The 27,985-nt window shown below is 41.4% G+C and overlaps 1 protein-coding gene across 1 annotated transcript in view; it reads left to right on the top strand.

Moving 5' to 3' along the window:
• The window catches only part of LOC124279970 (probable beta-D-xylosidase 7), a 42,816-nt gene extending 18,900 nt beyond the window's left edge, over positions 1 to 23,916 (top strand). Inside the window, 7 exon segments of the mRNA XM_046715855.1 lie at positions 7,995 to 8,297; positions 8,645 to 8,895; positions 11,879 to 12,101; positions 12,518 to 12,607; positions 12,837 to 13,064; positions 13,475 to 13,675; positions 23,811 to 23,916. Coding sequence (XP_046571811.1) covers positions 7,995 to 8,297; positions 8,645 to 8,895; positions 11,879 to 12,101; positions 12,518 to 12,607; positions 12,837 to 13,064; positions 13,475 to 13,665 — 1,286 coding nt within the window. The 3' untranslated portion in view covers positions 13,666 to 13,675; positions 23,811 to 23,916.
• The last annotated feature ends 4,069 nt before the right edge of the window (positions 23,917 to 27,985 follow it).

Raw genomic sequence — 27,985 nt, 5'->3', positions numbered from 1 at the left:
GCAACATAGTGTCATTCTGTCACTGTAATGTTATACTGCACTTTAGTGTCATGCTGCAACATAGTGTCATTCTGCCACTGTAATGTTATACTGCACTTTAGTGTCATGCTGCAACATAGTGTCATTCTGCCACTGTAATGTTATACTGCACTTTAGTGTCATGCTTCAACATAGTGTCATTCTGCCACTGTAATGTTATACTGCACTTTAGTGTCATGCTGCAACATAGTGTCATTCTGTCACTGTAATGTCATGCTACACTTTAGTGTCATGCTGCAATATAGTGTCATTCTGTCAATGTGATGTTATACTGCACTTTAGTGTCATGCTGCAATATAGTGTCTATCTGCCACTGTAGTGTCATGCTACACTTTAGTGTCATGCTGCAATATAGTGTCATTCTGTCACTGTAATGTTATACTGCACTTTAGTGTCATGCTGCAACATAGTGTCATTCTGCCACTGTTCTGTTATACTGCACTTTAGTGTCATGCTGCAACATAGTGTCATTCTGCTACTGTAATGTTATACTGCACTTTAGTGTCATGCTGCAATATAGTGTCATTCTGTCACTATAATGTCATGCTACACTTTAGTGTCATGCTGCAACATAGTGTCATTCTGTCACTGTAATGTCATGCTACACTTTAGTGACATGCTGCAATATAGTGTGATTGTGTTACTGTGATGTCATGCTACACTTTAGTGACATGCTGCAAGATAGTGTCATTCTGTCAATGTGATGTTATACTGCACTTTAGTGTCATGCTGCAATATAGTGTCATTCTGCCACTGTAGTGTCATGCTGCACTTTAGTGTCATGCTGCAATATAGTGTCATTCTGTCACTGTAATGTCATGCTGCACTTTAGTGTCATGCTGCAACATAGTGTCATTCTGTCAATGTAATATCATGCTGCACTTTAGTGATATGTTGCAACATAGTGTCATTCTGCCACTGTAATGTTATACTGCACTTTAGTGTCATGCTTCAACATAGTGTCATTCTGTCACTGTAATGTTATACTGCATTTCAGTGTCATGCTGCAACACAGTGTCATTCTGTCAATGTGATGTTATACTGCACTTTAGTGTCATGCTGCAATATAGTGTCATTCTGCCACTGTAGTGTCATGCTACACTTTAGTGTCATGCTGCAATATAGTGTCATTCTGTCACTGTAATGTTATACTGCTCTTTAGTGTCATGCTGCAACATAGTGTCATTCTGCCACTGTTCTGTTATACTGCACTTTAGTGTCATGCTGCAACATAGTGTCATTCTGCCACTGTAATGTTATACTGCACTTTAGTGTCATGCTGCAACATAGTGTCATTCTGTCACTGTAATGTCATGCTACACTTTAGTGTCATGCTGCAACACAGTGTCATTCTGTCACTGTAATGTCATGCTACACTTTAGTGTCATGCTGCAACATAGTGTCATTCTGTCACTGTAATGTCATGCTACACTTTAGTGCCATGCTGCAATATAGTGTGATTGTGTTACTGTGATGTCATGCTACACTTTAGTGACATGCTGCAAGATAGTGTCATTCTGTCAATGTAATGTCATGCTGCACTTTAGTGTCATGCTGCAATATAGTGTCATTCTGTCACTGTATTGTCATGCTGCACTTTAGTTATATGTTGCAACATAGTGTCATTCTGCCACTGTAATGTTATACTACACTTTAGTGTCATGCTTCAACATAGTGTCATTCTGCTACTGTAATGTTATACTGCATTTCAGTGTCATGCTGCAACACAGTGTCATTCTGTCACTGTAATGTCATGCTTCACTTTAGTGTCATGCTGCAACATAGTGTCATTCTGCCACTGTAATGTTATACTACACTTTAGTGTCATGCTGCAACATAGTGTGATTCTGTCACTGTAATGTCATACTACACTTTAGTGTCATGCTGCAACAAAGTGTCATTCTGTCACTGTAATGTCATGCTCCACTGTAGTGTCATGCTCCTCTGAAGTGTCTAAGGTAGTACCATGTGTCATGCTGCACTTTAGTGTCATGCTCCACTGTACTGTCATGTTCAAAGGTAGTGTCATGCTCCACTGTAGTGTTATGTTCCAAGTTAGTGTCATGCTCCACTGTAGTGTCATGCTCCACTCTAGTGTCATGCTCCACTGTAATGTCATGCTCCAATGTAGTGTCATGCTCCACTGTAGTGTCATGATCCATTGTAATGTCATGCTCCACAGTAGTGTCATGCTCCTCTTAAGTGTCTAAGGTAGTACCATGTGTCATGCTCCACTGTAGTGTCATGTTCCAAGGTAGTGTCATGCTTCTCTGTAGTGTCATGCTCCACTGTAGTGACATGCTTCAAGGTAGTGTCATGCTCCACTGTAATGTCATGTTCCATTGTAGTGTCATGCTGTCACTCTTATGTCATGCTCTGCTGTAATGTAATGCTCCACTGTAGTGTCATGCTCCGCTGTAATGTCATTCTCCACTGTAGTGTCATGCTTGAAGATAGTGTCATGCTCCACTGTAATGTGATGCTCCACTGTGGTGTCATGCTGTCACTCTTATGTCATGATCTACTGTAATGTCATGCTCCACTGTAGTTTCATGCTCCACTGTAATGTCATGCTCCACTGTAGTGTCATGCTCCACAGTAGTGTCATGCTCCACTGTAGTGTCATGCTCAACTCTAGTGCCATGCTCCACTGTAGTGTCACTGACCAAGGTCGAATGATGCTCTACTGTAATGTAATGCTCCACTGTAGTACTATGCTCCCCTGTAATGTCATGCTCCATTGTAATGTTATGCTCCATTGTAATGTAATGCTCCACTGTAATGTCATGCTCCATCGTAATGTTATGCTCCATTGTAATGTTATGCTCCACTGTAATGTGATGCTCCACTCTAGTGTCATGCTCCACTTTAGTGTCATGCTCCTCTTTAATGTCATGCTCCCCTCTGGTGTCCAAGGTAGTGCCATGTGTCAGGCTCCAAGGTAGTGTCATTCTCCACTGTAGTGTCATGCTCCTCTGAAATGTCTAAGGTAGTACCATGTGTCATGTTCAAAGGTAGTGTCATGCTCCACTGTAGTGTCATACTCCACCGTAGTGTCATGCTCCACAGTTATGTCATGCTCCACTGTAGTGACATGCTTCAAGGTAGTGTCATGCTCCACTGTAATGTCATGTTCCATTGTAGTGTCATGCTGTCACTCTTATGTCATGCTCTGCTGTAATGTAATGCTCCACTGTAGTGTCATGCTCCGCTGTAATGTCATTCTCCACTGTAGTGTCATGCTTGAAGATAGTGTCATGCTCCACTGTAATGTGATGCTCCACTGTGGTGTCATGCTGTCACTCTTATGTCATGTTCTACTGTAATGTCATGCTCCACTGTAGTTTCATGCTCCACTGTAATGTCATGCTCCACTGTAGTGTCATGCTCCACAGTAGTGTCATGCTCCACTGTAGTGTCATGCTCAACTCTAGTGCCATGCTCCACTGTAGTGTCACTGACCAAGGTCGAATGATGCTCTACTGTAATGTAATGCTCCACTGTAGTACTATGCTCCCCTGTAATGTCATGCTCCATTGTAATGTTATGCTCCATTGTAATGTAATGCTCCACTGTAATGTCATGCTCCATCGTAATGTTATGCTCCATTGTAATGTTATGCTCCACTGTAATGTGATGCTCCACTCTAGTGTCATGCTCCACTTTAGTGTCATGCTCCTCTTTAATGTCATGCTCCCCTCTGGTGTCCAAGGTAGTGCCATGTGTCAGGCTCCAAGGTAGTGTCATTCTCCACTGTAGTGTCATGCTCCTCTGAAATGTCTAAGGTAGTACCATGTGTCATGTTCAAAGGTAGTGTCATGCTCCACTGTAGTGTCATACTCCACCGTAGTGTCATGCTCCACAGTTATGTCATGCTCCACTGTAGTGTCATGCTCCACCGTAGTGTCATTCTCCACTGTAATGTCATATTCCACTGTAGTGACCTGCTTCTCTGTAGTGTCTAAGGTAGCATCATGTGTCATGTTCCGCTGTAATGTCATGCTCAACTGTAGTGTCATGTTCCAAGGTAGTGTCATGCTCCACTGTAGTGTCATGCTTCAAGGTAATGTCATTCTCCACTGTAATGTCATGTTCCAGTGTAGTGCCATGCTGTCACTCTTATGTCAGGCTCTACTGTAATATCATGCTTCACTGTAGTGTCATGTTCCAAGGTAGTGTCATGCTCCAATGTAGTTTCATGCTCCACTGTGGTGTCATGTTCCACTGTAATGTCATGCTCCACTGTAGTGTCATGCTCCACTGTAGTGTCATCCTCCACTGTAGTGTCATGCTCCACTGTAGTGTCATGTTGTTACTGTAATGTCATGCTCCAATGTAATGTCATGCTCCACTGTAGTGTCATGCTCCACTGTAATGCCATGTTCCAAGGTAGTGTCATGCTCCACTATAACGTCATCCGCCTCTGTAGTGTCATGTGCCATGCTCCAGTGAAGCGTCCTGTAAAGTGTCACTCTACTGCCTGATTAGTTTCATCTTATCTCCTGTTAAACGTCATCCTAGTTCCTGTAAGATGTCGCACTGCTGCCTGTAAAGTGTCATCCTCCTTCCTGTAAAGTGTCACTCTACTGCCTGATTAGTTTCATCTTATCTCCTGTTAAACGTCATCCTAGTTCCTGTAAGATGTCGCACTGCTGCCTGTAAAGTGTCATCCTCCTTCCTGTAAAGTGTCACTCTACTGCCTGATTAGTTTCATCTTATCTCCTGTTAAACGTCATCCTAGTTCCTGTAAGATGTCGCACTGCTGCCTGTAAAGTGTCATCCTCCTTCCTGTAAAGTGTCACTCTACTGCCTGATTAGTTTCATCTTATCTCCTGTTAAACGTCATCCTAGTTCCTGTAAGATGTCGCACTGCTGCCTGTAAAGTGTCATCCTCCTTCCTGTAAAGTGTCACTCTACTGCCTGATTAGTTTCATCTTATCTCCTGTTAAACGTCATCCTAGTTCCTGTAAGATGTCGCACTGCTGCCTGTAAAGTGTCATCCTCCTTCCTGTAAAGTGTCACTCTACTGCCTGAATAGTTTCATCTTATCTCCTGTTAAACGTCATCCTAGTTCCTGTAAGATGTCGCACTGCTGCCTGTAAAGTGTCATCCTCCTTCCTGTAAAGTGTCACTCTACTGCCTGATTAGTTTCATCTTATCTCCTGTTAAACGTCATCCTAGTTCCTGTAAGATGTCGCACTGCTGCCTGTAAAGTGTCATCCTCCTTCCTGTAAAGTGTCACTCTACTGCCTGATTAGTTTCATCTTATCTCCTGTTAAACGTCATCCTAGTTCCTGTAAGATGTCGCACTGCTGCCTGTAAAGTGTCATCCTCCTTCCTGTAAAGTGTCACTCTACTGCCTGATTAGTTTCATCTTATCTCCTGTTAAACGTCATCCTAGTTCCTGTAAGATGTCGCACTGCTGCCTGTAAAGTGTCATCCCTCCTTCCTGTAAAGTGTCACTCTACTGCCTGATTAGTTTCATCTTATCTCCTGTTAAACGTCATCCTAGTTCCTGTAAGATGTCGCACTGCTGCCTGTAAAGTGTCATCCTCCTTCCCTGTAAAGTGTCACTCTACTGCCTGAATAGTTTCATCTTATCTCCTGTTAAACGTCATCCTAGTTCCTGTAAGATGTCGCACTGCTGCCTGTAAAGTGTCATCCTCCTTCCTGTAAAGTGTCACTCTACTGCCTGATTAGTTTCATCTTATCTCCTGTTAAACGTCATCCTAGTTCCTGTAAGATGTCGCACTGCTGCCTGTAAAGTGTCATCCTCCTTCCTGTAAAGTGTCACTCTACTGCCTGATTAGTTTCATCTTATCTCCTGTTAAACGTCATCCTAGTTCCTGTAAGATGTCGCACTGCTGCCTGTAAAGTGTCATCCTCCTTCCTGTAAAGTGTCACTCTACTGCCTGATTAGTTTCATCTTATCTCCTGTTAAACGTCATCCTAGTTCCTGTAAGATGTCGCACTGCTGCCTGTAAAGTGTCATCCTCCTTCCTGTAAAGTGTCACTCTACTGCCTGATTAGTTTCATCTTATCTCCTGTTAAACGTCATCCTAGTTCCTGTAAGATGTCGCACTGCTGCCTGTAAAGTGTCATCCTCCTTCCTGTAAAGGTTGTAATAGGTAGTAATTCGTTTTAAAAAAACTGCTGTTATGTCTGAAAATCAAACAAATTTATAGATGTATATTGGAAATCCATCTAATACAGGAGGGTTGTTGTTTTTAATGATTTGACTGCAAATCTATTTTTCTCAGATCCAAGGTTTTTTTCCCCAATGTTTCACTCATTTGGCTATCAAGAGATGGAACTGTGATATTGTGTGTTCAGAATATTTCTTGCATCAACAGTAGCAGCACCAGAGGATATACTTGTATATAAATTGTCATAGAAAGGTTGTGTTCGTTGACTATTTCTTTACCATCAAAAGCTTCTTCTTCAGTGTCTTCGATAAGGGAATTCACTAAATTATTGGTATAGTGGCGGTTTTCCAGGTGGCAAAAGTACCTTCCACCTTCTCCACACCAAAGGGATCTAGGTTTAAAATCAAGATCTTTCATATACTCTTGTTTAATACTTTCGAGTTTTGATTTGTCTGATGACAAGTCAGTAAGGAAGTCTTTATTGATTACTTGAAAATGTTGTCCTTTTTCGTCTCCCTTTTCATTAACTTTGTTTTCCAACTGCAGAGTATCAGTATGTTCTTTCTGTTTAATATAGGTTGCGTAAGAAATGGTTTTGAATCTAACTTTCATGAGTTAAGTCTCCAAAACCAGTGGATCACTGATAGGAAGTTCTATGTTTTGGTCCTCAATGTCAGACTGGTCTTCTGAACTATAAATATTCTTCGCATATTCTAACTTAGTTTCTAAAAGAGTGTTTTTTTTACGATATCAGTGTATTCATATATTCTCAAAAGAGATGTGTTGAGTTTCCAGTGACCTTTTCCTCTATTCTTACTCAAAGAGTTACTTAGGGCCAGTGTATTAACCGAGTGATCGCATGTGTATCCTGGCTGAATATCAGAGGAAACTGTGAGATTGGCTAAATATCCAGAAACTAGGAAAAAATCGAGTCTTGACTGTTGTCTAGGTTTTGGATTCCACCATTTGTGTTTTCTATTTAAAGGATTAAGTTCCCTGCAGATTTCTTAAGTCATTGTTTTATATTTCGCTACTCACTTCATTACGTACTTTAGCGTTATTAATATTTCTGTAATTTTCAAGATCAACTGGTGGGTTTAAAACCAAGTTCCAGTGCCAAAGATTACTAAGGATTCGTTTTCAAAGTCATCAATATCAGCAAATGGAGTTGTAAAACGTGGGGTTTTCAGAATTTGGTCCATATAAATTAGCAAAAGTCAGTTTGTTAACCATAAGTAGTTATGTCAGCTATAATGTAATTACCCTGATTATCTTTCTTACTTTTATAGATCTGAATTTATTATTATTATTACATAAAATGGCAACGCCTCTGGCATAAGACTCAAATGGTGCAATAAATACTCTTAAGACCTCACTCGGTTCTCAGAGTAGATTCTAAATTTGGGAGATATAAATATCCTGAAGGCAAATAACTGATAACCTTTTTTCTCCAAATGTTCAAAATGTCTTTCCATTTCTGTGTTTCTGCAAAGCCATGTGTCCCCTTTCAAGTGAAGTGATGGCTTCTCCACATGTCACCTTTCAAGTCACCCTACTTATCGTGAAGTGACAGGCTTCTCCATGTGTCACCTGTCACCCTACGTATCTTCAGGGTTCTCCATGTGTCACCCTACGTATCGTGAAGTGACAGGGTTCCCCATGTGTCACCTTCTACGTATCGTGAAGTGACAGGGTTCTCCATGTGTCACCCTACGTATCGTGAAATGACAGGGTTCTCCATGTGTCACCCTACGTATCGTGAAGTGACAGGGTTCTCCATGTGTCACCCTACGTATCGTGAAATGACAGGGTTCTCCATGTGTCACCCTACGTATCGTGAAATGACAGGGTTCTCCATGTGTCACCTTTCATGTCGTTGCAGCATCAACGGTATACCGTCGTGTGCAAACAAACGCCTCCTGTCGGATGTACTGCGGAAGGAGTGGGGGTTTACTGGCTACGTGATCAGTGATCAGGGGGCGACAGAGCAGGTGATGACAGCTCACAACTTCACCAATAGCAGCGTAGACACGGCGGCAACCTGCATTGAGGCCGGTCTCAATCTGGAGATATCTGGCCGTAGTGAAGAACATCCAGTATTGATGTCCATGAGTAAATACAATTAGTATCACCATTTTAAGAACTACTGCATCTGCTAAATGCTGTCAGAATTACACAGTCGTATTGCTGTGCTCCAAATATACACTAACATTTACCGTTCATAAATCCTACATAAATATTCATCTAAACTAAACTCAATGGATGACCGAATTTGTTAATCACAGTACCTGCTAATCACAGTATTTGTTCATCACAATAATTGTGTGTTACTGATTTGCCAACTGGAACCATCATCCCCAGCTGTCCACCAAACAAGCATGTGTCTGTCCCCACATGACAGATCGCCGCCAACACTAACCCCATTGTACAAGTGTTCAGTGAGTCAATATGTCTTCCAGTCGAAGCAGTCCAACAAGGCAAACTGAGTGAAGACTTGGTCAGAGAGCGGGTAAAACCTCTCTTCTACACCAGAATGAGGCTTGGAGAGTTTGACCCACCGGAAATTAACCCTTATGCACAACTGAACCTGTCGGTAATAGAGTCACGTGACCACAGAGCCCTTGCCATTGAGGCAGCCATGAAGTCTTTTGTCCTGTTAAAGAACGAAGACAGTTTCCTGCCACTGAAGAAGAAGTACAACACACTAGCGGTAAGTCCACGCTGGCAGTCATTTATCACATCTAAACAATTTGACGTCACACACATTTGAAACGAAACAATTCCTCAAATGGCAACACATACAATCAGACCAGTGGAGAAACTGGGAGACATAGGGAATAGACCAGTGGAGAAACAGGGAGATAAAGACAATAGACCAGTAGAGAAACTGGGAGATACATACAATAGACCAGTAGAGAAACTGGGAGATATAGACAATAGACCAGTGGAGAAACTGGGTGACATAGACAATAGACCAGTGGAGAAACTGGGACATACAGACAATAGACCAGTGGAAAAACTGGTAGACATAGACAATAGAGCAATGGAGAAACTGAGACATACAGACAATAGAGCAGTGGAGAAACTGGTGGACATAGACAATAGACCAGTGGATAAACTAGGAGATATAGACAATAGAGCAGTGGAGAAACTGGGTGACATAGACAATAGACCAGTGGAGAAACTGGGTGACATAGACAATAGACCAGTGGAGAAACTGGGAGATACAGACAATAGACCAGTAGAGAAACTGGGAGATACAGACAATAGAGCAGTGGAGAAACTGGGAGATACAGACAATAGACCAGTAGAGAAACTGGGAGATATAGACAATAGACCAGTAGAGAAACTGGGAGATACAGACAATAGACCAGTAGAGAAAATGTAAGAAACAGACAATAGACCAGTGGAGAAACTGAGAGCCATAGAGAATAGACCAGTGGAGAAACTGGTAGACATAGACAAATGACCAGTGAAGAAACTGAGACATACAGACAATAGACCAGTGGAGAAACTGGGAGACATAGACAATAGACCAGTGGAGAAACTGGGACATACAGACAATAGACCAGTGAAAAAACTGGTAGACATAGACACAGAGCAGAAAGTGGAGAAACCAGTAGACATACAGACAATAGAGCAGTGGAGAAACAACAAGGAGACATAGACAATAGACCAGTGGAGAAACTAGGAGATATAGACAATAGACCAGTGGAGAAACTGGGTGACATAGACAATAGACCAGTGGAGAAACTGGGTGATATAGACAATAGACCAGTAGAGAAACTGGGAGATACAGACAATAGACCAGTGGAGAAACTGGGAGATACAGACAATAGACCAGTGGAGAAACTGGGAGATATAGACAATAGACCAGTGGAGAAACTGAGAGATATAGAGAATAGACCAGTGGAGAAACTGGTAGACATAGACAAATGACCAGTGAAGAAACTGAGACATACAGACAATAGACCAGTGGAGAAACTGGGAGACATAGACAATAGACCAGTGGAGAAACTGGGACATACAGACAATAGACCAGTGGAAAAACTGGTAGACATAGACAATAGAGCAGTGGAGAAACTGAGACATACAGACAATAGAGCAGTGGAGAAACTGGGAGACATAGACAATAGACCAGTGGAGAAACTAGGAGATATAGACAATAGAGCAGTGGAGAAACTGGGTGACATAGACAATAGACCAGTGGAGAAACTGGACATAGACAATAGACCAGTGGAGAAACTGGGAGACACAGACAATAGACCAGTGGAGAAACTGGGAGATACAGACAATAGACCAGTAGTGAAACTGGGAGATATAGACAATAGACCAGTGGAGAAACTGGGAGATACAGACAATAGACCAGTAGAGAAAATGTAAGAAACAGACAATAGACCAGTGGAGAAACTGAGAGCCATAGAGAATAGACCAGTGGAGAAACTGGTAGACATAGACAAATGACCAGTGAAGAAACTGAGACATACAGACAATAGACCAGTGGAGAAACTGGGACATACAGACAATAGACCAGTGGAAAAACTGGGAGACATAGACAATAGAGCAGTGGAGAAACTGAGACATACAGACAATAGAGCAGTGGAGAAACTGGTAGACATAGACAATAGACCAGTGGATAAACAAGGAGATATAGGCAATAGACCAGTGGAGAAACTTGGCGACATAGACAATAGACCAGTGGAGAAACTGGGTGACATAGACAATAGACCAGTGGAGAAACTGGGAGATACAGACAATAGACCAGTAGAGAAACTGGGAGATACAGACAATAGAGCAGTGGAGAAACTGGGAGATACAGACAATAGACCAGTAGAGAAACTGGGAGATATAGACAATAGACCAGTAGAGAAAATGTAAGAAACAGACAATAGACCAGTGGAGAAACTGAGAGCCATAGAGAATAGACCAGTGGAGAAACTGGTAGACATAGACAAATGACCAGTGAAGAAACTGAGACATACAGACAATAGACCAGTGGAGAAACTGGGAGACATAGACAATAGAGCAGTGGAGAAACTGAGACATACAGACAATAGAGCAGTGGAGAAACTGGGAGACATAGACAATAGACCAGTGGAGAAACTGGGACATACAGACAATAGAGCAGTGGAAAAACTGGGAGTCATAGACAATAGAGCAGTGGAGAAACTGAGACATACAGACAATAGACCAGTGGAGAAACTGGGAGACATAGACAATAGAGCAGTGGAGAAACTGGGACATACAGACAATAGACCAGTGGAGAACCTGGGACATACAGACAATAGACCAGTGGAAAACCTGGGAGACACAGACGAATACGAGATAAGTAAGGCCCCACACATCTATGAGTACATACTGACATGTGGGGATACATAAACCTACAAACATCGGATATACAGTGTGAAATATATCTACTGATGCCTGATATGCAATGAGACATAGATCTGCAAATACATATAGTTGGGACACAGACCGTAAGATACCGAGTATGTAGATACACGTAGATCTTCCAAGACAGGATGTGCTCAGGTGTTGGTACACACACGGCTTCTGTTATCTGATGGGCAAAGGGCACATTAACCTACTTGTATTGGATATCCGGTTGACTGGCAAATAGTCCAGTCGGTTCTGTATTCAATGTACAATTGCCTTGAAAACATCAGCATTGAGTGACAGTGAATCGTATGCAGGCTGTTGGTCCGCTGGTGTTCCAAGGCAAAGCTACAATGGGAGGGTACGCCCCGGACACAGACCCCAGTTGGATGTCATTGACTGTCACGGGCTTGGCTGACCTGGCCACCCACATCCGGGCTGTAGAGGGATGCAGCTCCACCCCCTGCCTCAACTACAACAGTAGCGGCGTGGCCTGGGCAGTCACCGGGGCCGACATCGTCTTCGTCACGCTGGGATTGGGTGGGTCAAACAGTTTACACATCTACATTTTTATCTTTCAACTTGATGAAAAATACTCTGTGTACTGGTCAGCAACACATATAACCTTTGTCTTTGCATTTAACCAGGGCAGCAGTGACCCAAAAACATATCCAAGGATATACAAATAACACAACGAAAGCGTTAGCTAGGAAGGATAACAATATATGGATGAACAACTTCTTTATAACAGTGGGAGGGACGTATTGGTGGAGGTCCTAACACCGTTATCAAGCAAGTGATGAAAGCGATAGTTGTGTCACTATTTAGAGGCAGGGTGTTTTATAGGGTATTTTCCCGAAATGTCCCTCGGCGAAAACATAACAAGCGAACACATCTTAAACTTGTCGCTGTCCATAAGTTTCCTTTCCTGGTTCATCAGCGAGTGTTTGCTGCAGGTAGCGACCTGGAATCTGAAGGCAACGACAGACCAAATCTTCAACTACCTGAATACCAGTTCGAGCTCCTCGGCGATGCAGTGTACAAAAGTAGGAAACAAACCTGTTGGTTTATTTCAAGTCACGAGTTGGTATACAGCGAGGGACTGGGTTGTTTAAGACATCTTTAAACACGGATCCTGCTGATGACGCAAGCACTGGGGTCATTTTGTAGAGAACCGCCGTAACATATATGAAATGTAATACACTCAAATTACAGTATATGCTTTATATTATATACTATAAACTATATTTTGGCATAATCCCAAATACTGGGCAGGTGGTGATGCTCCTGTTGTCGTCCTTCTGTTCAACGCCGGACCCCTGAACATGACGTGGGCGATGGACCAAAGCCGAATCAAGGCTATCATGGAGGTATTCTATCCTGCCCAGGCCACGGGGGGAGGCGCTGAGAAGAGTGTTGAGCAACTCCGGCCCAGGCGCGGTACCCGCAGGGAGATTACCAAATACCTGGCCATTTATTGTTCAAAACTTTACTCGATGGAAGGTAAAAGTGTGATCGAAGTTTACTCAATTTAAGAAACAGTCATTGAAATTAAGAATTCAATTTAAATGGTGGCGAGTAACAGTTACAGGTTGTATGCTAGTTGTTTAACGCCGCACTCAACAATGTGCATGACGACGATCTGCAAATATTTGAATCTCCACCAGAAAATCCAGTGATCAAAAGCACGATTTACAAAAGTACGATACGATGACATGTGCCAACAAGTCAGCGAACCTGACCACCCGGCCCCGTAAGTCTCCTCTTGCGACAACTATAGGTTGCTGAAAACAAATTTTAACCCGGATCTTCAGGTGTCTCAGTTCAAACACAGCAATGTACAAACACCGCATGTCACACATGTCGTTCATTGTGGTTGAGTCCTAGTGTTTATTCTGTGTGTAATCCACCAGTTCCCCGCCATGACGGACTACTCCATGCATGGCCGCACCTACCGCTACACCAACACCAACATACTCTTTCCCTTCGGTTACGGGCTGTCTTACTCAAGGTTCCGGTACGCAGACATGGAGGTCAAGGACACAGTTCAGGCAGGTCAAGATGGCTGGGTCAAGGTCATGGTCGAGAATCTCGGACCGTATGATGCTGATGAGGTAACAGGATTTATTTGTGTTGATCGACCTGTCGATCTGATAAAATTGTTAAGGGTTTGTGTCTGGGTGTGAGGATCATAGCAAGACTGGAATAGCACGATTACATATGCCAGATTATCGACATAACATCAGGTTGGTAAAGAATATCCTGACTCATGTTGTTCCATTCATAAGTCACCGAGTTCATTCAGAGTAGTGGCTAGATTAAGCGTTGGCGTACACGTCTGTGCTGGGTGTATTCCATGGGGAAATGTCGGGAGAGTGTGTTGGCGTACACGTCTGTTCCTGGTATATTCCACGGGAGAAGGTCGGGAGAGAGCGTTGGTGTACACGTCTGTGCTAGGTGTATTCCATGGGGAAATGTCAGGAGAGTGTGTTGGCGTACACGTCTGTTCCTGGTATATTCCACGGGGGAAGGTCGGGAGAAAGCGTTGGCGTACACGTCTGTTCCTGGTATATTCCATGGGGGAAGAATGGGAGATAGCGTTGGCGTACACATGCCTGTTACAACAGTACTCTTACAACAGTTGCCTGTTACAACAGTACTCTTACAACAGTTGCCTGTTACAACAGTACTCTTACAACAGTTGCCTGTTACAACAGTACTCTTACAACAGTTGCCTGTTACAACAGTACTCTTACAACAGTTGCCTGTTACAACAGTACTCTTACAACAGTTGCCTCTTACAACAGTACTCTTACAACAGTTGCCTGTTACAACAGTACTCTTACAACAGTTGCCTGTTACAACAGTACTCTTACAACAGTTGCCTGTTACAACAGTACTCTTACAACAGTTGCCTCTTACAACAGTACTCTTACAACAGTTGCCTCTTACAACAGTTGCTCTTACAACAGTGCTCTTACAACAGTTGCCTGTTACAACAGTTGCCTGTTACAACAGTACTCTTACAACAGTTGCCTGTTACAACAGTACTCTTACAACAGTTGCCTCTTACAACAGTACTCTTACAACAGTTGCCTGTTTCAACAGTACTCTTACAACAGTTGCCTATTACAACAGTACTCTTACAATAGTTGCCTCTTACAACAGTACTCTTACAACAGTTGCCTGTTTCAACAGTACTCTTACAACAGTGCTTTTACAACAGTTGCCTGTTACAACAGTGCTCTTACAACAGTTCCCTGTTACAACAGTACTCTTACAACAGTACTCTTACAACAGATGGCTCTTACAACAGTACTCTTACAACAGTTCCCTGTTACAACAGTACTCTTACAACAGTTGCCTGTTACAACAGTACTCTTACTCTTACAACAGTTGTGTTACAACAGTACTCTTACAACAGTTGCCTGTTACAACAGTACTCTTACAAACAGTTGCCTGTTACAACAGTACTCTTACAACAGTTGCTCCTTACAACAGTACTCTTACAACAGTTGCTCTTTACAACAGTACTCTTACAACAGTTGCCTGTTACAACAGTACTCTTACAACAGTTGCCTGCTCTTACAACAGTTGCCTGTTACAACAGTACTCTTACAACAGTTGCCTGTTACAACAGTACTCTTACAACAGTTGCCTGTTACAACAGTACTCTTACAACAGTTGCCTGTTACAACAGTACTCTTACAACAGTTGCCTGTTACAACAGTACTCTTACAACAGTTGCCTGTTACAACAGTGCTCTTACAACAGTGCTCTTACAACAGTTCCCTATTACAACAGTACTCTTACAACAGTTGCCTGTTACAACAGTACTCTTACAACAGTTGCCTGTTACAACAGTACTCTTACAACAGTTGCCTGTTACAACAGTACTCTTACAACAGTTGCCTGTTACAACAGTACTCTTACAACAGTGCTCTTACAACAGTTGCCTGTTACAACAGTTCCCTTTACAACAGTTGCCTGTTTACAACAGTACTCTTACAACAGTTGCCTGTTACAACAGTACTCTTACAACAGTTGCCTGTTACAACAGTACTCTTACAACAGTTGCCTGTTACAACAGTACTCTTACAACAGTTGCCTGTTACAACAGTACTCTTACAACAGTTGCCTTACAACAGTACTCTTACAACAGTTGCCTGTTACAACAGTACTCTTACAACAGTTGCCTGTTACAACAGTACTCTTACAACAGTTGCCTGTTACAACAGTACTCTTACAACAGTTGCCTCTTACAACAGTACTCTTACAACAGTTGCCTGTTACAACAGTACTCTTACAACAGTTGCCTGTTACAACAGTACTCTTACAACAGTTGCCTGTTACAACAGTACTCTTACAACAGTTCCCTGTTACAACAGTACTCTTACAACAGTTGCAACAGTACTCTTACAACAGTACTCTTTCACAACAGTTGCCTGTTACAACAGTTGCCTGTTACAACAGTACTCTTACAACAGTTGCCTGTTACAACAGTACTCTTACAACAGTTGCCTGTTACAACAGTACTCTTACAACAGTTGCCTGTTACAACAGTACTCTTACAACAGTTGCCTGTTACAACAGTACTCTTACAACAGTTGCCTCTTACAACAGTACTCTTACAACAGTTGCCTGTTACAACAGTACTCTTACAACAGTGCTCTTACAACAGTGCTCTTACAACAGTTCCCTCTTACAACAGTACTCTTACAACAGTTGCCTGTTACAACAGTACTCTTACAACAGTTGCCTGTTACAACAGTACTCTTACAACAGTTGCCTCTTACAACAGTACTCTTACAACAGTTGCCTGTTACAACAGTACTCTTACAACAGTTGCCTGTTACAACAGTACTCTTACAACAGTTGCCTCTTACAACAGTACTCTTACAACAGTTGCCTGTTACAACAGTACTCTTACAACAGTTGCCTGTTACAACAGTTCCTCTTACAACAGTACTCTTACAACAGTTCTCTGTTACAACAGTACTCTTACAACAGTTGCCTGTTACAACAGTACTCTTACAACAGTTGCCTCTTACAACAGTACTCTTACAACAGTTGCTCTTACAACAGTTGCTCTTACAACAGTACTCTTACAACAGTTCCCTATTACAACAGTACTCTTACAACAGTTGCCTGTTACAACAGTTGCCTGTTACAACAGTTCCCTGTTACAACAGATGTCTCGTACAACAGTACTCTTACAACAGTTCCCTGTTACAACAGTACTCTTACAACAGTGCTCTTACAACAGTACTCTTAGAACAGTTTCCTGTTACAACAGTACAACACAACAGTGCTTTACAACAGTGCTCTTACAACAGTTGCCTCTTACAACAGTAGCTCTTACAACAGTTCCCTGTTACAACAGTACTCTTACAACAGTTGCCTGTTACAACAGTACTCTTACAACAGTTGCCTGTTACAACAGTACTCTTACAACAGTTGCCTTTACAACAGTACTCTTACAACAGTTGCCTCTTACAACAGTACTCTTACAACAGTTGCTCTTTACAACAGTTGCTCTTACAACAGTTGCTCTTACAACAGTACTCTTACAACAGTTGCCTGTTACAACAGTACTCTTACAACAGTTGCCTGTTACAACAGTACTCTTACAACAGTTGCCTTACAACAGTGTTACAACAGTGCTCTTACAACAGTACTCTTACAACAGTTGCCTGTTACAACAGTACTCTTACAACAGTTGCCTGTTACAACAGTACTCTTACAACAGTTGCCTGTTACAACAGTACTCTTACAACAGTTCCCTGTTACAACAGTACTCTTACAACAGTGCTCTTACAACAGTACTCTTACAACAGTTGCCTGTTACAACAGTACTCTTACAACAGTTGCCTGTTACAACAGTCTCTTACAACAGTACTCTTACAACAGTTGCCTGTTACAACAGTACTCTTACAACAGTTGCCTCTTACAACAGTACTCTTACAACAGTTGCCTGTTACAACAGTACTCTTACAACAGTTGCCTGTTACAACAGTACTCTTACAACAGTTGCCTGTTACAACAGTTGCCTGTTACAACAGTACCCTCTTACAACAGTTCTTTACAACAGTTTACTTACAGTTACAACAGTACTCTTACAACAGTTCCCTGTTACAACAGTACTCTTACAACAGTTGCCTGTTACAACAGTTCTTACAACAGTTGCCTGTTACAACAGTACTCTTACAACAGTTCCCTGTTACAACAGTACTCTTACAACAGTTGCCTGTTACAACAGTACTCTTACAACAGTTGCCTGTTACAACAGTACTCTTACAACAGTTGCCTCTTACAACAGTACTCTTACAACAGTTGCCTGTTACAACAGTACTCTTACAACAGTTGCCTCTTACAACAGTACTCTTACAACAGTTGCAGTACAACAGTACTCTTACAACAGTTGCCTCTTACAACAGTTACTCTTACAACAGTTGCCTGTTACAACAGTACTCTTACAACAGTTGCCTGTTACAACAGTACTCTTACAACAGTTGCCTGTTACAACAGTACTCTTACAACAGTTGCCTGTTACAACAGTACTCTTACAACAGTTGCCTGTTACAACAGTACTCTTACAACAGTTCCTGTTACAACAGTACTCTTACAACAGTTCCCTGCTTTACAACAGTTGCCTCTTACAACAGTACTCTTACAACAGTTGCCTCTTACAACAGTTGCTCTTTACAACAGTGCTCAGTACAACAGTTACAACAGTACTCTTACAACAGTTGCCTCTTACAACAGTACTCTTACAACAGTTGCCTGTTACAACAGTTTACAACCTGTTACAACAGTACTCTTACAACAGTTGCCTCTTACAACAGTACTCTTACAACAGTTGCCTCTGTTACAACAGTACTCTTACAACAGTTGCCTGTTACAACAGTACTCTTACAACAGTTCCCTGTTACAACAGTACTCTTACAACAGTACTCTTACAACAGTTACAACAGTACTCTTACAACAGTTCCCTGTTACAACAGTACTCTTACAACAGTTGCCTGTTACAACAGTTCTTACAACAGTTGCCTTACAACAGTACTCTTACAACAGTTGCCTCTTACAACAGTACTCTTACAACAGTTGTTCCCTGTTACAACAGTTGCCTTACAACAGTTGCAACTGTACTACAACAGTACTCCTTTTACAACAGTTCCCTGTTACAACAGTTCCTCTTACAACAGTTGCTCTTACAACAGTTGCTCTTACAACAGTACTCTTACAACAGTTGCCTGTTACAACAGTACTCTTACAACAGTTGCCTGTTACAACAGTACTCTTACAACAGTTCCCTGTTACAACAGTACTCTTACAACAGTGCTCTTACAACAGTTCCCTGTTACAACAGTACTCTTACAACAGTTGCCTGTTGCCTGTTACAACAGTTGCTCTTACAACAGTTGCCTGTTACAACAGTACTCTTACAACAGTTGCCTGTTACAACAGTACTCTTACAACAGTTGCCTCTTACAACAGTACTCTTACAACAGTTGCCTGTTACAACAGTACTCTTACAACAGTTGCCTCTTACAACAGTACTCTTACAACAGTTGCCTGTTACAACAGTACTCTTACAACAGTTGCCTGTTACAACAGTACTCTTACAACAGTTGCCTGTTACAACAGTACTCTTACAACAGTTCCCTGTTACAACAGTACTCTTACAACAGTTGCCTGTTACAACAGTACTCTTACAACAGTTGCCTCTTACAACAGTACTCTTACAACAGTTGCCTTTTACAACAGTACTCTTACAACAGTTGCCTCTTACAACAGTACTCTTACAACAGTTCCCTGTTACAACAGTACTCTTACAACAGTTGCCTGTTACAACAGTACTCTTACAACAGTTGCCTGTTACAACAGTACTCTTACAACAGTTCCTGTTACAACAGTACTCTTACAACAGTTGCCTGTTACAACAGTACTCTTACAACAGTTGCCTGTTACAACAGTTCTTACAACAGTTGCCTGTTACAACAGTACTCTTACAACAGTTGTTACAACAGTCTGTTACAACAGTACTCTTACAACAGTACTCTTACAACAGTTCCCTGTTACAACAGTACTCTTACAACAGTTGCCTGTTACAACAGTACTCTTACAACAGTTCCCTGTTACAACAGTACTCTTACAACAGTTCCCTGTTACAACAGTACTCTTACAACAGTTGCCTGTTACAACAGTACTCTTACAACAGTTGCCTGTTACAACAGTACTCTTACAACAGTTGCCTGTTACAACAGTACTCTTACAACAGTTGCCTGTTACAACAGTACTCTTACAACAGTTGCTCTTACAACAGTTGCCTGTTACAACAGTACTCTTACAACAGTTGCCTGTTACAACAGTACACTTACAACAGTTGCCTGTTACAACAGTACTCTTACAACAGTACTCTTACAACAGTTGCCTGTTACAACAGTACTCTTACAACAGTTGCCTGTTACAACAGTACTCTTACAACAGTTGCCTCTTACAACAGTACTCTTACAACAGTGCTCTTACACAACACAGTTTGCCTGTTACAACAGTACTCTTACAACAGTTGCCTGTTACAACAGTACTCTTACAACAGTTGCCTGTTACAACAGTACTCTTACAACAGTTGCCTGTTACAACAGTACTCCTACAACAGTTGCCTCTTACAACAGTACTCTTACAACAGTTGCCTCTTACAACAGTACTCTTACAACAGTTGCCTGTTACAACAGTATTCCTTACAACAGTTGCCTGTTACAACAGTACTCTTACAACAGTTGCCTTTACAACAGTACTCTTTACAACAGTTCTTACAACCTGTTACAACAGTACTCTTACAACAGTTGCCTGTTACAACAGTACTCTTACAACAGTTGCCTGTTACAACAGTACTCTTACAACAGTGCTCTTACAACAGTACTCTTACAACAGTTGCCTGTTACAACAGTACTCTTACAACAGTGCTCTTACAACAGTTGCCTGTTACAACAGTACTCTTACAACAGTTGTCTGTTACAACAGTACTCTTACAACAGTTGCCTCTTACAACAGTACTCTTACAACAGTTGCCTCTTACAACAGTACTCTTACAACAGTTCCCTGTTACAACAGTATTCTTACAACAGTTGCCTGTTACAACAGTACTCTTACAACAGTTGCCTGTTACAACAGTACTCTTACAACAGTTGCCTGTTACAACAGTACTCTTACAACAGTTCCCTGTTACAACAGTACTCTTACAACAGTGCTCTTAGAACAGTACTCTTACAACAGTTGCCTCTTACAACAGTACTCTTACAACAGTTGCCTGTTACAACAGTACTCTTACAACAGTTGCCTGTTACAACAGTACTCTTACAACTTACAACAGTACTCTTACAACAGTTCCCTGTTACAACAGTACTCTTACAACAGTTGCTCAACAGTACTCTTACAACAGTTGCCTCTTACAACAGTACTCTTACAACAGTTGCCCAGTGTTACAACAGTACTCTTTACAACAGTTGCCTGTTACAACAGTACTCTTACAACAACCTGTTACAACAGTACCTTTACAACAGTACTCTTACAACAGTACTCTTACAACAGTTGCCTGTTACAAGTACTCTTACAACAGTTGCCTGTTACAACAGTACTCTTACAACAGTTGCCTGTTACAACAGTACTCTTACAACAGTTGCCTGTTACAACAGTACTCTTACAACAGTTGCCTCTTACAACAGTACTCTTACAACAGTTGCCTGTTACAACAGTACTCTTACAACAGTTCCCTGTTACAACAGTACTCTTACAACAGTTGCCTGTTACAACAGTACTCTTACAACAGTTCCCTGTTACAACAGTACTCTTACAACAGTTGCCTGTTACAACAGTACTCTGTTACAACAGTTACAACAGTACTCTTACAACAGTTCCCTGTTACAACAGTACTCTTACAACAGTTGCTCTTTACAACAGTACTCTTACAACAGTTGCCTCTTACAACAGTACTCTTACAACAGTTGCCTGTTACAACAGTACTCTTACAACAGTTCCTGTTACAACAGTACTCTTACAACAGTTGCCTCTTACAACAGTACTCTTACAACAGTTGCCTGTTACAACAGTACTCTTACAACAGTTCCCTGTTACAACAGTACAACAGTGCCTTTACAACAGTACTCTTACAACAGTTGCCTGTTACAACAGTACTCTTACAACAGTTGCCTGTTACAACAGTACTCTTACAACAGTTGCCTCTTACAACAGTACTCTTACAACAGTTGCCTCTTACAACAGTACACTTACAACAGTTGCCTGTTACAACAGTACTCTTACAACAGTTGCCTCTTACAACAGTACTCTTACAACAGTTACCTGTTACAACAGTACTCTTACAACAGTTGCCTGTTACAACAGTACTCTTACAACAGTTGCCTGTTACAACAGTACTCTTACAACAGTTGCCTGTTACAACAGTACTCTTACAACAGTTGCCTGTTACAACAGTACTCTTACAACAGTTGCCTCCTTACAACAGTACTCTTACAACAGTTGCCTGTTACAACAGTACTCTTACAGCAGTTGCCTCTTACAACAGAACTCTTACAGCAGTTGCCTGTTACAACAATACTCTTACAATAGTTGCCTCTAACAAAAGTACTCTTACAACAGTTGCCTTTTGCAAGAGTCCTCTTACAACAGTTGCCTCTTACAACAGTACTCTTACAACAGTTCCCTGTTACAACAGTACTCTTACATCAGTTGCCTGTTACAACAGTACTCTTACAACAGTTCCCTGTTACAACAGTACTCTTACAACAGTTGCCTGTTACAACAATACTCTTACCACAGTTGCCTCTAACAACAGTACTCTTACAACAGTTGCCTGTTGCAACAGTCCTCTTACAACAGATGCCTTTACAATAGTACTCTTACAGCTGTTGCCTGTTACAACATTCCTCTTACAACAGTTGCCTCTTACAACAGTACTCTTACTGCTGTTGCCTGTTACAACAGTACTATTACAACAGTACTCTTACAACAGTTGCCTGTTACAACAGTTCTCTAACAACAGTTGCCTGTTACAACAGTACTCTTACAGCAGTTGCCTGTTACAACAGTACACTTACAACAGTTGCCTGTTACAACAGTACTCTTACAATAGATGCCAGTTACAACAGTACTCTTACAACAGTTGCCTGTTACAACAGTACTCTTACAACAGTTCTCTGTTATAACAGTACTCTTACAACAGTTGCCTGTTACAACAAGGATGTATCAACACCAACGTCTTCTATATTTCTTCTGTGTATTTCATGTCTTTCTACATAACTGTTCCATCAGTGGCAACTGTTGTAGGAGTACTGTTGTAACAGGCAACTGTTGTAGGAGTACTGTTGTAACAGGCAACTGTTGTAAGAGTACTGTTGTCCAGTCCTCTTACAACAGTTGCCTGTTACAACAGTACTCTTACAGCAGTTTCCCGTTACAACACTACTCCTACAACAGTTGCCTGTTACAACAGTTGCCACTGATGGAACAGTTATGCAGAAAAAATCAAATACACAGAAGAAATATAGAAGACGTTGGTGTTGATACATCCTTGTGTAGACCTGATTTACCGTCCACTGATGCTGGACAGGCGGGTGTATTGTCAGTGTACGGAATAGTGTAACTAGCAACGTGTTAATCTCTTCAAGACATGGTAAAACAGTCATATCATGCTGATTCAAACTGCGCCAAAGTCTTTTTACAAGTTCGATTTGAATATAGTATGAATTATAATCAGATATATTAATGCAACATTCGTATGTGACGAGTGAATATACCTCATAATATATTGTCGGACCTCGTCCTATCGAACTGTTGTCCTATATGGCGAGTGAATAGACCTCGTACATATTTTGTCGGACCTCGTTCTATCGAACTGTAGTTGCACCTTGCGATTGAATATACCAGGTCAACATATTGTCGGACCTCTTTCTTTCGAACTGTTGTCGTATGTGACGAGTGAATATACCTCATAATATAATGTCGGACCTCTTTCTATCGAACTGTTGTCGTATGTGGCGAGCGAATAGACTTCATACATATCTTGTCGAACCTCAATGCAAAGCTCATATACAGTCAAAAGCGAATTTCATGCGCGTGACCTTCTTGTTTGGTGTTTGTGTTAATGAGATTCCTCAAACTCACATGATTTCAAGGTGTCAAATGAAAGTATCTTCAAAGGTGTAGTAGTGATGATATGTCCTTTTACTTAAGGTAGTCCAAGTGTATATTGCGTGGAAAACATCATCAGTGCCCACCCCCAGACTGCAGCTGACGGCATTTGACCGAGTAAGCTTGGCCTCTGGAACTACCATGCACGTCAACCTGACCATTGTGTCCGACAACATGGCAGTCTGGCAGGAGTCCAGCGGCTGGGTCATATGTGAAGGTTAGTAGACATATGAAGTCTCTTGCCTTTGTTCTGCTTATCTTTCGGTATTTCACTATATATACATTCAGGACAAGATATTTTATATCTTAAGTTTTCTCAATGCAATTTTGTGTGATAAACATTCATAATTCAATTCCCCAAGGTTATATAAGAGAATCTGTCCTCCCCAGGAACACTGGATGTGTATATCGGTGGACAACAGCCAAACCAGACCCGGTCAGTGGGGTCAGAGGTCCTTCACAAGACTATCCACATCGCAGGGAGCAAAGTCCTGGGACGATATTAGTATATACCACTAATCAATCATTAAAATCACTGTTCCACAGAACCGATACAGAAAACAGATACACAGAACTGATACACAAACTGAACTGACACAGGAACTGATACACAGAACTGATACACAGAAACGATACACATAATGGATACACAGAACTGATACACACAACTGATACACACAACTGATACACAGAACTGATACACACAACTGATACACACAACTGATACACATAACTTAAACACAGAACTTTAACACAGAATGGATACACAAAACTGATACACAGAAACCGATACACAGAACTGATACCCAGAACTCATAACAAGAACTGATACACCGAAGGGATACACACAACTGATACACACAACTGATATACAGAATGGATACACAGAACTGATACCCAGAACCGATACACATAATGGATGCAAAGAAATGATACACAGAACTGATACCCAGAACTGGTACACAGAATGGATACACAGAACTGATACACAGAACCGAAACACAGAATGGATACACTGAACTGATACCCAGAACTCATACCAAGAACTGATACACCGAAGGGATACACACAACTGATATACAGAATGGATACCCAGAACTGATACCCAGAACCGATACACAGAACTGATACACAGAATGGATACACGAAACTGATACACACCACTAATACACACAACTGATACACAGAACTGATACCCAGAACTGAAACACAGAATGGATACACGGAACTGATACACACAACTGATACACAGAACTGAAACCCAGAACTGATACACAGAATGGATACACAGAACTAATACCCAGAACTGATACACATAATGGATGCAAAGAAATGATACACAGAACTGATACCCAGAACTGGTACACAGAATGGATACACAGAACTGATACACAGAACCGAAACACAGGATGGATACACTGAACTGATACATAGAACTGATACACAGAACTGATACCCAGAACTGATACACAGAACTGATACACAGACCTGACACACAGAACCGATACACAGAACCGATACACGGAACTGATACAAAGAAACTATACACAGTACTGATGCACAGAACTGATACGCAGAACCGATAACCAGAACTGATACACAGTACTGATACGCAGAACCGATAACAAGAACTGATACACAGAACTGATGCACATAATGGATACACAGCACTGATACACAGAACTGATACACTGAACTGACACACAGAACTGATACCCCGAACTGATACACAGAACTGATACACAGAACTGATAAACAGAACCGATACACAGAACTGATACACATCATTGATACACAGAACTGAAACACAGAATGGATACACAGAAGTGATACACAGAACTGATACCCAGAACTGATACACAGAACAGATCCACAGACCTGATACACAGGACCGATACGCAGAACCGATATACGGAACTGATACACGGAACTGATACAAAGAAACTATACACAGAACTAATGCACATAATGGATACACAAAACTGAAACACATAACTGATACGCAGAACCGATAACCAGAACTTATACACAGAACTGATACACAGAACTGATACACAGAACCGATACACAGAACTGATACACAGAACTGATACCCAGAACTGATACCCAGAATGGATGCACAGAACTGATACACAGAACCCACACACAGAACTGAAACACAGAATGGATACACTGAACTGATACACAGAACCGATACACGGAACTGATACACGGAACTGATACAAAAAACTATAGACAGAATCGATGCACACAATGGAAACACAAAACTGATACACAGAACTGATACGCAGAACCGATAACCAGAACTGATACACAGAACTGATACACAGAATGGATACACGTAAAGTGATAGACAGAACTGATACACAGGACAGAAACACTTAACTGATACACGGAACCGATACACATAATGGGTACACACAACTGATACACAGAACTGATACTCAGAGCTGATACACAGAAAGGATACACAGAACTGATACACAGAACTGATATACAGAATGGATACACAGAACTGATACCCAGAACTGATGAACTGAATGGATGCACAGAACTGATACACAGAACCGACACACAGAACTGATACACAGAACTGAAACACAGAATGGATACACTGAACTGATACACAGAACTGATAACCAGAACTGATGCACAGAACCGATAGACAGAACCGATACACAGAACCGATACACGAAAAACTGATAAACGGAAGTGATACAAAGAAACTGATACACAGAATCGATGCAAAAATGGATACACAAAACTGATACACAGAACTGATACGCAGAACCGATAACTAGAACTAATACTCAGAACTGATACACGTAATGGATACACGTAGGTGATACACAGAACTGATACACAGGCCAGAAACACTTAACTGATACACAGAACTGATACAAAAAAACTATAGACAGAATCGATGCACACAATGGAAACACAAAACTGATACACAGAACTGATACGCAGAACCGATAACCAGAACTGATACACAGAACTGATACACAGAATGGATACGCGTAAGTGATAGACAGAACTGATACACAGGACAGAAACACTTAACTGATACACGGAACCGATACACATAATGGGTACACACAACTGATACACAAAACTGATACTCAGAGCTGATACACAGAAAGGATACACAGAACTGATACACAGAACTGATATACAGAATGGATACACTGAACTGATACCCAGAACTGATACCAAGAATGGATGCACAGAACTGATACACAGAACCGACACACAGAACTGATACACAGAACTGAAACACACAATGGATACACTGAACTGATACACAGAACTGATAACCAGAACTGATGCACAGAACCGATAGACAGAACCGATACACAGAACCGATACACGAAACTGATAAACGGAAGTGATACAAAGAAACAATACACAGAATCGATGCAAAAAATGGATACACAAAACTGATACACAGAACTGATACGCAGAACCGATAACCAGAACTAATACTCAGAACTGATACACATAATGGATACACGTAGGTGATACACAGAACTGATACACAGGCCAGAAACACTTAACTGATACACAGAACTGATACACAGAACCGATACACATAACGGATACACAGAACTGATACACAGAACTGATACTCAGAACTGATACACAGAATGGATACACGGAACTAATACCCAGAACTGATACTCAGAACTGATACACAGAATGGATACACGGAACTAATACCCAGAACTGATGCACAGAAGGGATACACGGAACTAATACCCAGAACTTATACCCAGAACTGAAACACAGAACTGAAACACAAAATGGATACACTGAATCGATACTCAAAACCGAAACAGGGAGCTGATACGCGGAACTGATACAAAGAAACTATACAGAGAACTGATGCACAGAACTGATACACAGAACAGATAACCAGAACTGATACCCAGAATGGATACACAGAACTGATACACAGAACTGATACACAGAACCGATACACAGAACTGATACACACAACCGATACACAGAACCGATACACAGAGCTGATACACAAAACTGATACACAGAACTGAAACACAAAATGGATACACTGAATGGATACTCAGAATCGATACACGGACCTGATACACAGAAAGTATACACAGAACTAATACACATAATGAATACACAAAACTGATACACAGAACTGATACGCAGAACTGATAACCAGCACTGATACACAGAACCGATACAGA

The sequence above is a fragment of the Haliotis rubra genome, unplaced genomic scaffold, assembly GCF_003918875.1.
Source record: "Haliotis rubra isolate DU_JTF1 unplaced genomic scaffold, ASM391887v1 Scf1070, whole genome shotgun sequence".
Taxonomy (NCBI): domain Eukaryota; kingdom Metazoa; phylum Mollusca; class Gastropoda; order Lepetellida; family Haliotidae; genus Haliotis; species Haliotis rubra.
The sequence above is the reverse complement of the archived record's forward strand: the minus strand, read 5'-3'. Positions and strand labels throughout refer to the sequence as shown.